The sequence below is a fragment of the Ixodes scapularis genome, unplaced genomic scaffold, assembly GCF_016920785.2.
Source record: "Ixodes scapularis isolate PalLabHiFi unplaced genomic scaffold, ASM1692078v2 PGA_scaffold3__209_contigs__length_174095766, whole genome shotgun sequence".
In the NCBI taxonomy this organism is placed as follows: Eukaryota; Metazoa; Arthropoda; class Arachnida; order Ixodida; family Ixodidae; genus Ixodes; species Ixodes scapularis.
This window is the reverse complement of record NW_024609868.1, coordinates 164,278,332-164,289,970: the sequence shown is the minus strand read 5'-3', so window position 1 is coordinate 164,289,970 and position 11,639 is coordinate 164,278,332. Positions and strand designations below refer to the sequence as shown.

Genomic DNA, 11,639 nt, shown 5'->3' with positions numbered 1-11,639 from the left:
ACTGCCGATCGTCATTATTCAAAAGATCGACTTCCTCAGGGTTAGATTCGCTGTTAGGAAGGTCAGGCAATATTGCTTTGCTCTGTCACGAACTGTTTAAACGGCTGTGGAGGGCGCAAAAGCCTTGCCTGTGATTTCAGATAAAGGTTCAGATAACTGACAACCATGATTTTAAGACACAATATGGCTGAGTGTCGTTACTCTGTAGCGTAGCTTATTTAGTGGCACTAGCTCCATTCATTGTTGTGGAAATGTTCGAGACACGTGCCGCGCGCCTATTCTGGGAAGAACATGGCGTCGGAAATCTAGCTCAGTTAGAGTGTACTAAAAGGACCGAGTGGGGCGACTTGCTTCACTCACCGCAACACGCAGACGTTTGGCGAGAAAGAAGTTAATCGAAATTTGAAGGTTCATATTTTCGAAGCTCGAAACGTGTCAAACAAATACCCACGATGTTGTTTTCAAACAAACTGCGCGTCTAATCTTTTCAGTATAAAACAGGAAGGCAAGATAATCAAAAGCAGGTAGGCTCGTCCAAATACAGATTCGCACTGAATCTTGCATTCTCATCCAGCGAAACAGAGCAAAAACCGGACCAGTGAATAAAATTTACGAAGCAACAAAGATCGACCTAGCTTTCTCTATTCTGACGATGGGGGCAATGAAGACACCAGCTTTGTGCCGCGGGCTTACACTTGACAGCGCGCTTTGAGGCGATTCCGTTTCCGTTCGTTTCTAAGCGCTGCATCCGGAGATCGTGAGAACTAGCTCGGCTCGCTTGTTTTACTGGGCAGCCGAGTGTTTGACAGGCCGGAGCAGAGCGAGCGAGAAATCTCGGGGACCATCGGTGTAGTTCTCAATTTAGTCACTAAGGCGCGACGGTTCTTCTCAATAGGTGGAAGAAGATCTGCGAGAAGAAAAAGACAGAGCAGCTCCCCGATGGGCCTTCTCTCAAAAGGAACACCTTTTTCCTGGGAGGACACCAAGTCGCGATGCGAAAGCGTTCGTCAGTACGGCATCGCGCAGTTTATCAATCTTTACCATCATGCCCGCCATCGTCGAAACGACTGCCTTCTCTGGGGCGATGAGATTGAGTACATGCTCGTTCGTTTCAACCACAGCCAGCGCAAGGTGCAGCTACTGCTCCGGGCCGCCGAGCTCATTGGCATTCTCAACAAAAAGGAACGAGAAAACCCGGAGAGCTGCCGCTGCTCTTGGCACCCAGAGTTCGCCGCCTACGCAATGGAGGCCATTCCGATAGAGCCGTACGGGGGGCATTTCGCTCACTATAACGCGGTAGAACACAACATGCGACTCAGGCGTGCCGAAGTGAGGACCCTGTTGAACAAGAATGAAGAGATCATGTGCATCACCACTTTTCCCATGATGGGTTGCGAGGACTTTACCTATCCGGAGTACAAACCGTCACTCGCCTCGACAAATATGCCGTCCTTGTTCGTCCCCGAAGAGATGATCTATCCAGCGCACTCTAGGTTCACCACAATGGCACGCAATATCAGGCAACGCCGCGGGAAGCGCGTCGTCATCAACGCTCCCATATACAAGGACATCAACACTCCCAGTCCCTTCGTCGAAGATTTTCGGAAGCTCGACGATGATGGCGAAGCGGCGAGTGGTGCGATTTCTGATTGCATATACATGGACGCCATGGGCTTTGGAATGGGCAACTGCTGTCTCCAGGTGACCTTTCAAGCCAGCGACATCTCGGAAGCGATGACCCTTTACGACCAGCTGGCGAATCTGTGTCCTCTTATGCTCGCCGTGGGCGCCAGCAGCCCCGCATTCAGAGGACACTTGGCGAACGTGGACTGTCGCTTCAACGTCATTAGCATGTCCGTGGATGAAAGGACGGAAGAAGAAATGGGTAAGACGACTCTGCGAGGGAAGAAGACTATCAACAGGCTGCGTTACTCCAGCATTCCCTGCTTTCTTTCGGTCAAAAATCAATCGCTTAATGACGTCTTGTTGGAATTCAACGAGGACATTTACGCAGTGCTTCGAGAAGCAAACGTTGAAGAGTCGCTGGCAAAGCACCTTTCTCATGTGTTCATGAAGGACAGTATTGTACTTTACGAGGAAATGATGTCGCAAAACAACGAAGCCGACTTTGATCATTTCGAGAATCTCCAGTCAAGCAACTGGCATACGTTAAGGTTCAAGCCACCGCCGCCCAACAGCGATATTGGATGGCGGATCGAGTTCCGACCCATGGAACTGCAGATGACAGAGTTTGAAAACGCTGCGTACATTGTCTTCGTGGTTCTGGTGACAAGAATCATTCTTACTTTTGACCTAGACCTGACCGTGCCCATCTCCAAGGTGGACGAAAACATGCAAACGGCGCAGAAGGTGGACGCTGTCCTGAATGAGAAGTTCTGGTTTCGCAAGGACATTTTCACTCACGGTTGCGCTGACAAGAGCGCAAACTCTACTGACGTCGTCAAGATGACCGTGGCCGAGATTTTCAATGGCAAGAAGGGGTCGTTTCCAGGATTCATTCCGCTCATTCGGGCCTTCCTGAATAGTGTCGAAGAGGTGGATGTCGCGACCCACTGCACCTTGCATCAATATCTGACGTTGATCGAAAAGAGGGCATCAGGCGACCTCATGACTACAGCTCACTGGATGCGTAAGTTCATTACGTCCCACCCGGAGTACAAGAGTGACTCTGTCATCACCGAGAGCATCAACTATGACCTAATCATGCAAATGTTCAAGCATCAACATAACTTCTGGTCCATTCCCGAACTCTTGGGGACGCCAACATCGAGGCCAAGTTCAGAATACACTTGAATGCCCGCGTGCTGGCAACGATCAGAGGATGGTCAACCGCGCCACTTTCTATTCGTGTATAAATAACAAGTATTGACTTCCCCTGGTCGTTATATTTGCCCGAAAATAATTTCTCTCTTTCTCTCTCTCTCTCCATCTCTACTTTTTGAAGCAAGGCTTGCCATACAAATGAAAGTTATTAGGCACACAGTTGCTGCTCATGAGAAATCCCATCCTTGGTAGTAATTTCAGCAGTAGGCTGGACCTACTGCGGACGCAGTAGGTTCAGCCTGTTGCGTCCGCAGGGGACCGTCGGCGGCGAGTCATGCTTAGTCCACGGGGAACTGTTGGCGTTCAGCATACTTAGTCCGCAAAAGAAAGACGGCAGCGAGGAAAGAATTCTACTTGGATTGCAGCCGACGCCAGGATCCGATGGAGCCAATCAAGCAGTGAGTGCTTCGTCACGGCGCTTGTTGTCTTTCTGCTATCGGCGGCTAAAACAATCCCGAAAGGCCACACTGCGTTCATTGTGCAGTCCGGAATAGCAAATACTAATAGGCGCCATGTCGATGCACTTTCTGCACTGCTTCATCGTAGCGTCGGCTGCGGTGTGTGTGTGTGTGTGTGTGGGCGTTGTAAATGAAGATGAGGGTGGAAAATGAGTTTACCATACCGACAACAGACCATGAACCGATAACATATCGGCAGTTTTACACGAAGCCATCTAAATAGCACAATTTTTTTTTCTAGCAGAAAAACAGACTCCATGCTCACACGCTTTTGACCCGTTTCTGATAAAAGCAAGCTTTAATAATTTCTCTCTCCCTCTTTTCATTCGCTTTTTTAACAAACTTCGTCGAATCTAAAATTGCTTCGAAATCGCAACTCTCATAATGCTCCGCGAGATGCCTTCCCCCCTCTTCCCCGAAATTGTTACGTACAGCGAACTTGTGCTAACTCGCCCTATCATTAAAACAACGCCCCGTCTGTCCGATATAAACACAACCACAACTAAAGGAATTTCGTTAACCACCTTTGTAACAGGTACAGTGTACTTCGTAACATGTTTCTTGGAACACTGGACATGCTTTTTAATCAACAAGGCCCCGCAGATCTTGGAAAGCTTTCAAGGGGCTGAAAACAGAATATTAACTTTGTGCCTGGCAGCAAACTTTTTTTTTTTTTTTTAAATTGCGCTATATCTTAAAGGGGCACTCAAGTGCTTTTTGGAGAAGCTTGTTTTTGGAAGCATATTGTTTGTTGGGCTTCAGTCAATAAAAAAGTGAAAACTGCTTACAACTCCCTGTAACGCCGAATTAGAGCGCAGCTCTTGAGGAGGAGGAGGGAAGGGCACCGGGGGGGGGGTTAAACTAACCAGGGAGGGGGTCACGTGACCTTAGGGGTCACGTGACCCCCAATGCCGATGATGTCATCACTGACGTCACTGATGACGTCATCAGTGACGATGACGATGCGGGTACCGATGACGTCATTAGTGACGTCACTGATGACTTCACCAGTGATGATGACGATGACGATGCGAATGTCGGTGACGTCATCAGTGACGTCACTGATGACGTCATCAGTGATGATGACGATGACGATGCGGATGTCGGTAACGTCATCAGTGATGATGACGATGCGGATGCCGGTGACGTCATCAGTGATGATGACGATGCGGATGCCGGTGACGTCATCAGTGACGATGACGATGTGGATGCCGTTGACGACATCAGTGACGTCACTGATGACGTCATCAGTGATGATGACGATGCGGTTGTCGGTAACGTCATCAGTGATGATGACGATGCGGATGCCGGTGACGTCATCAGTGACGATGATGATGACGATGCGGATGCCGGTGACGTCATCAGTGATGATGACGATGACGATGTGGATGCCGGTGACGTCATCAGTGATGATGACGATGACGATGTGGATGCCGGTGACGTCCTCAGTGACGATGACGTCATTGGGGGGTCACGCGACATCGGCGGGGGTCACGTGACCTCAGGGGAGTCACGTGACCTCGGGGGGGGGTCACGTGCCCCCCACGAGGTCACGTGACACCGGTGGGGGGCTCGCGCGGTGCATTATGGGACATTTCCCATGATGCACCGGGGTCACGTGACCTCGGGGGGGTCACGTGCCCCCCACGAGGTCACGTGACCCCGGTGGGGGCTCGCGCGGTGCATTATGGGACATTTCCCATGATGCACCGCGCGGTTACGCCGACGCCGACGGCGACGGCGACGCCGACGGCGACGCCGCTCAAGCCGGAAGCGGGCCCCTAAGAGCTGCGCTCTAAAATGACCAGTTCTAAATGGCAAGGCGCCCTAGTAAACTCACAGCAATAGAAATACACAGGCACTATATCCTCTTGCGGGGTCCATCCCGTGTCTCCACCACCTCCATAGAATTCGACCAATAGAAATAGCGAACTGCGAAAAGATTGCTAAAGTTATTATTATTGCTCTTTTTAGGCACATGCACATTAAATTTTGACAACAACGTCAAATCTTTGGCTGTAGGTGACGTAATACAGCTATTATTGTTTGAAAAAGAGCGAACTACGTTTTCTCCTCGCCTTGTTACGCGGGAGTGATGTGCCCACGCACATCACCCCCGGGTGTGCTACAGGCCAGCTGTAGCACACCCGGATCGAGGCACAGCCCCTCGAAATCCGGGTGGCTTGTCACACAGCTCTGCCGGCCCTGCTGCTTGCGAACGGCGGCCGGGTAGTCACGGCAGCAGACACACTCTGCGACGGTTTCCATCGGCACGCAGCAACTGCAATGGCACCTTAAAACAGAAAACCAGCATCAGCTATACATATGAGAGGTATAATAAACAGCTCATCACCTACCAGTTGGTGTTCCCAAGCCGCTGGGTTGCGTCGTCGGTTTCGTCGTCTTCCTCCGGTGTCGACATTGAGCATCGCGAACTGTCGTCCGAGTCCGTCGCGTTCGGGGCATCGGCGTCGCGCGTAGGAGTGGCGTCGTAGGAGATTGAGCTGATATCTGCCGTCCGCCGAAGAATTTCCACCTCCAACGGTGTTAGATTTGGCAGGTCCATCTCCGCACGACGCAAGACCCGAAGCTCTGTGTAGGCATGTGGACGCAATTCCTCCTTTGACTAATTTCAAGTGGGAACCACTTAAGGCCACGGTCCCACTGAATGTGGCAGTTTAGGTACTTTTTGGCAGGTCATTAATCATCTCCTTTTAAATACTGTTTTGCGGGATTGATGTCACTTGAAAGGCAATGCAATCCTCTTTCATTTGATATTATGTATGTGTTGGTTTTTACTGTTCATGCGCATTTGTAGGGTTGCGAATATGATGGCGCGGACCCTCACTTGCTCCGCTAGTTCATCTTCTATGAACGATCCATTAAAGATAGCACGGTTCCAATATAGCAGTTTTGTTAAGATGATGTCGGAGCAGAATGTAACGATACACTTTTTTGGTATTTGCACTACTTTGTTTTAGAGCGCAGCTCTTAGGGGCCCGTTTCCGGCTTGAGCGGCGTCGCCGTCGCCGTCGCCGTCGCCGTCGGCGTAACCGCGCGGTGCATCATGGGAAATGTCCCATAATGCACCGCGCGAGCCCCCCACCGGGGTCACGTGACCTCGTGGGGGGTCACGTGACCCCCCCGAGGTCACGCGACTCCCCTGAGGTCACGTGACCCACTCCTCAAGGTCACGTGACCCCCTCCTCGAGGTCACGTGACCCCCCGAGGTCACGTGACCCCCGCCGATGTCGCGTGACCCCCGATGACGTCATCGTCACTGATGACGTCACCGGCATCCACATCGTCATCGTCATCATCACTTATGACGTCACCAGCATCCACATCGTCATCGTCATCATCACTGATGACGTCACCGGCATCCACATCGTCATCGTCATCATCACTGATGACGTCACCGGCATCCGCATCGTCATCGTCATCATTACTGATGACGTCACCGGCATCCATATCGTCATCGTTATCATCACTGATGACGTCACCGGCATCCCCATCGTCATCGTCATCATCACTGATGACGTCACCGGCATCCACATCGTCATCGTCATCATCACTGATGACGTCACCGGCATCCACATCGTCATCGTCATCATCACTGATGACGTCACCGGCATCCGCATCGTCATCGTCATCATCACTGATGACGTCACCGGCATCCCCATCGTCATCGTCATCATCACTGATGTCACCAGCATCCACATCGTCATCGTCATCATCACTGATGACGTCACCGCATCCACATTGTCATCGTCATCATCACTGATGACGTCACCGGCATCCACATCGTCATCGTCATCATCACTGACAACGTCACCGGCATCCGCATCGTCATCGTCATCACTGATGACGTCATCAGTGACGTCACTGATGTCGTCACCGGCATCCGCATCGTCATCATCACTGATGACGTCATCAGCGACGTCACTGATGACGTCACCGACATTCGCATCGTCATCGTCATCATCACTGGTGAAGCCATCAGTGACGTCACTAATGACGTCATCGGTACCCGCATCGTCATCGTCACGGATGACGTCATCAGTGACGTCAGTGATGACATCATCGGCATTGGGGGTCACGTGACCCCCAAGGTCACGTGACCCCCCCCTGGTTAGTTTACCCCCCCCGTGCCCTTCCCTCCTCCTCCTCAAGAGCTGCGCTCTAATTCGGCGTTACAGGGAGTTGTAAGCGGCTTTCATTTTTTTTCATCCCTCCAAATATTGCCCTAAAATTGACATTTTTCAGCACAAATATAGTTTTAATGACAAGCGCTAGGGCAATGAAATTAGCTACAGATGTAGTGCTTATAATTGGTAATATGCAAAAAAAATTAATGTTGTGTAAAATTTTTTTGTTTAGATATTTTATATCAAACGTAGCACGTTTTAGTGCTTCGAGTCATGGTACTTCAAATGCCGCTGAGGAAATAATTAAGCTATGACAAAATCTTTTATAACATTTAGAGCTACAATGGTTGCCCAAGAGGTGGACGATGGCTTTTTTTCATTTTCAAAGTCATAACGCTCCGGGAGCCCTTCAAACTTACCTGTTTTTGATGCATATCTTTTTTGAACATAAACAGATTTATTGGCATCTAATAACATTTATTGCTTGGAATAGATATACATTGCGATGTATTCAATTTTCACAATAATCTTGCTTTGGTTTCTTAATAGGTGTAAAGCATAGCTAATTTTAAAAACAATTAAAAACTGTTTAGGTGTTTTGTTGCGCTACCTGGCGGATGGCAGACAAACTGCTGATTTCTAATGTTCAAAAAATTTCCGAGGGCGGCGTTGGCGTCTGTATCATCATCAATCTCCGTGTCTTTTTACCTTCACATTTAAAAAATATATTGGAAGATTTACTATCGATAAATGAACGGTTTAAGTACTGGGTCCGATTAATAAATCTAAGACAAATAATTACACACGTGTAGCGTGATATAATGTGTTCATTATTCGCTATGATTGAAATCAATAAACAATAAAGACGAAGAGGAAAATAATACACCCGACTTTACTTCATGCCTAGAGTCACTTAATGAGTTTTAAAGTATCGGCACTCCGTTCCCCAAAATTGTTTTGGGCGCCGCCATTTTGGGTCTTGTTCAGAGCAAACGCAACTGCCGATCGTCATGATCCAAAAGTGCGACTTCCTCAACATTAGATACGGTGCTAGGAAGCTGATGCGATATTGCAATGCTCTGTCGCGGGTTGTTTAAACATTTGTGGGGGACGGAAAAGCGTTTCCTGTGATTTTAGATAAAGCTTCAGCTACCTAGCAACCATGATTTTAAGCCACAATATGGCCAAGTGTCGTTACTCTGAACCGTGGCTAATTTATACCCGTTACACGAGCATCCTTAACCGTGGTTAACTCAGCTTTAACTGCTGTTACGTGGCACCACAGTTACCGCACTATACTGTCGGACAGTTATTTCAGAAGAAGTGAAGAGCGCTCGTGCACTGCTTCGATGTGTGCTCAAGATGCTCAAGCGCACGTTCGCCCATAGCTTTGACTGCATAGCCAAAGAATGTTGTCGGCCAGTATTGTGCGCTAACTGTGGCTTAGCGTAACTGCAGTCAACTGCGCCCGTATAACAAGGGTATTACTGGCACAAGTGGGAACAATGAGGAAGAGGCAGATGTCAAAAGGTAGTGGCTTGTGGAATCCACGGGGCTTACGTGATGGCCCCTCCAGGTATTACAAGCCTCTTGAACAAGAGCATGAATAGTGTCATTAAATAAGCTATGCGTCAGAGTAGCGACACTTGGCCATATTGAGGCTTAAAATCATGTTTGCCTGTTATTTGAAGCTTTATCTGAAATCACAAGAAGCGCTTTTTTGTCCTCAACTTTAAACAGTGTGCGACAAAGCAATGCAACATTACGTGAGCTTGCTAACACAAAATCTAATCCTGAGGATTCCGCACTTTTAAATCTTGACGATCGGCAGTTACGCCTGCACTGCACAAGCACCAGAATGGCGGCGTTCACAACACTGACGGGGAAGAGAGTGCCGATACTCCAAGCGCAGCTCATTTATTTGCGCTAGTTCCCGCAAAACTCCTTCTCCCTGACTGAAACTGAAAGTAAATATGAATAATACACTATTATTATAGCTTATTTAGTTATAACCAACTACACATAATGAGAGGAGGAAGCGGCCGGGTAGGTGAAACGTGGGTTTTATTTGCGACCGTACTAACCGTCTCAAAAGAAAGAACGCGCGAGCTTGCGCTGGTTTAAAAAGAGGAATCCAAAGAAAGAGGCGGCACGCTATGCTTTTTTTTTATTATGCGTCTAACTGGAAATTGTTGTGTGTATGTTTATACAGCCGGAAGTTAGTCCGCCTTAGTGGGCGTCTGACTCTCAACTGTAGATGAGCAGTTTAGCCAGTGCGGTACAACCGCAAACCTGGCGTCTTTAACGTGCACACCACGCAGTACTGATACACACGACCGGACGCCGGTACGCTGCTCTTCCAGATCGAAACAGGTAGGGGCGGGGTGGCTTCTGCAGCGCGAGCTTTCACTCCCAAGTGCTCCAAGCTGGTGTGCGCTAGACCATGCACTCGGCCACCGACCCCCCCCCCCCCCCCCCCCCCCCTTTGTGGATCTAATTTATATACATGTATAAGCATTTGAAGATCGACGATGGACGTCGATCGTCTCGAGGTAATGTAACGTAATAACATTATATAAATTATAAACTTGTTGTAGGACTGAACAACTCATCTTTTCAATTCTTGGATTGTAATATGGCGATAGCCTATTGTACTTACTGTTGATGAAGAGCAATATGAGGCGATGAGGTAATGATTAAATGATGAGGCTCTATGGGGACGACGACATTAGTGGGTGTCGAACCACAACGTACAGTGCCAGACTTGTTTCAAGTATCGTGTACCCAAAGACTTTCTTCACCCGCAACAGAATATGGTATAATCAATGAGGATGCTGCTTTACAACTGCACTGTCCAGAAGTGCGGCTTATTCGTTAAAAGGAGGGACGAATTTCTAGAAGAATTCCCTGATTGACTACTTGGAACAAATGGCCTCGCTGGCGTAAAGTGTCCCCGTTCCAAAAGATTCTTGAAGCATACTTGAACCGCAAAAGAGTATGAGGCGAAAAATAAGAAAATGGAGCCTGGTGCGAAAGGTACAAATCACCACCACAGCTTCTACTATGAAATACAAGGGCAGTTACACAATACACAAAGAAAGTTTTGTGATTTAGTTATATTTACACTCAAGGGCATTGATATCCAACGTATTCAGAGAGATGACACCTTCTGGTCAACCAACATGGAGCCTTTTCTACTCAAGTTTTACATGGAAGGCCCGACTTCCGATGAAATTCCTTACGTAGACGAGTTGTCCGACCGAATAAACTGCAATTACTCCCGATCTGGGTATCTCTCGATATTCGTTCGTATGCCATCGTATCATGAGATCAAGGGGTGTGGCTCTTCGTCCGCTGAATATTGCTTCGGCGGGTGTTTTTACCGTGTAAGATGAGACCGTCGCTTGCTGCTTGAACAACAACCTGGCGATTCTTCACTGAAGTGCTTCTTCCGTAAGCTTCAAAAGGGCTTTTTTTTATCTCGCACACTATCTGTTCTGCATGAACGTTAGTTGCAGGATGGTATGGTGCACTAATGTAATGCCTGATGCCGTTTTTTTTTTTTTTTTTTTTTTTTAATTTGTTTATTTTGTTTGAAGCAAGATTTGGCGCGTTATCGGAGAAAAGTATTTTCGGTAGGGCAAAAGTAGGTAAAAGAGACCGTAGAACGTCAATGACGTGTTTGGACGTCGTGGCAGGCATCGTGTAAACTTCCAACCACATAGAGTACGCATTGTCCATGACTCCGCAGATCTGGATACGTTTCACCGCCCACCGACTGAATAGAGGATCGTTTTCAGTTACTGTTCATGATGGCGTGGGACTCAAGGGAGACTTCGAGTCTTTCCAGAAAGTTAGCCCAGGTGCCAGGACTTTTGTCGAAAGCGGTAAGTGTTTGAAACGTCGACAACGTCGGTAGCCACGTGTTGTGCTTGACACTGGACACTTACCATTCGCTGAGAAGAAACTTGCATGTTCGTCTGCCACGAGTCGTCCGATATCAGGTCATCACCGCAACACCATCTCCCGACAAAAACGCATGTCCATAGTTAGCAATCACGTGAACTTATAAATTCCCGAACGCTCATAACTTGCCGTCGCTAAACGCCGTTCATTCATAGCGTCATCATTGCAAATAAACGTCTTCCTATTTCTTCTGATGGTTTTCATCATATTCCTCCTAAGCTGT

At 48.3% G+C, this 11,639-nt stretch overlaps 1 protein-coding gene across 1 annotated transcript; it reads left to right on the top strand.

Annotated features, from left to right (window-relative positions):
- Positions 1 to 939: 939 nt before the first annotated feature.
- LOC8033981 (glutamate--cysteine ligase-like) lies at positions 940 to 2,814 on the top strand. The gene has a single exon (XM_002407220.3). The coding sequence runs from the start codon at positions 940 to 942 to the stop codon at positions 2,812 to 2,814; it is 1,875 nt and encodes a 624-aa protein (XP_002407264.3).
- Positions 2,815 to 11,639: the final 8,825 nt, after the last annotated feature.

What these genes read in the sequence shown, in the direction of transcription:
- LOC8033981 (XM_002407220.3), top strand. Translation starts at nt 940, where the DNA reads ATGGGCCTTCTCTCAAAAGGAACACCTTTTTCCTGGGAGGACACCAAG.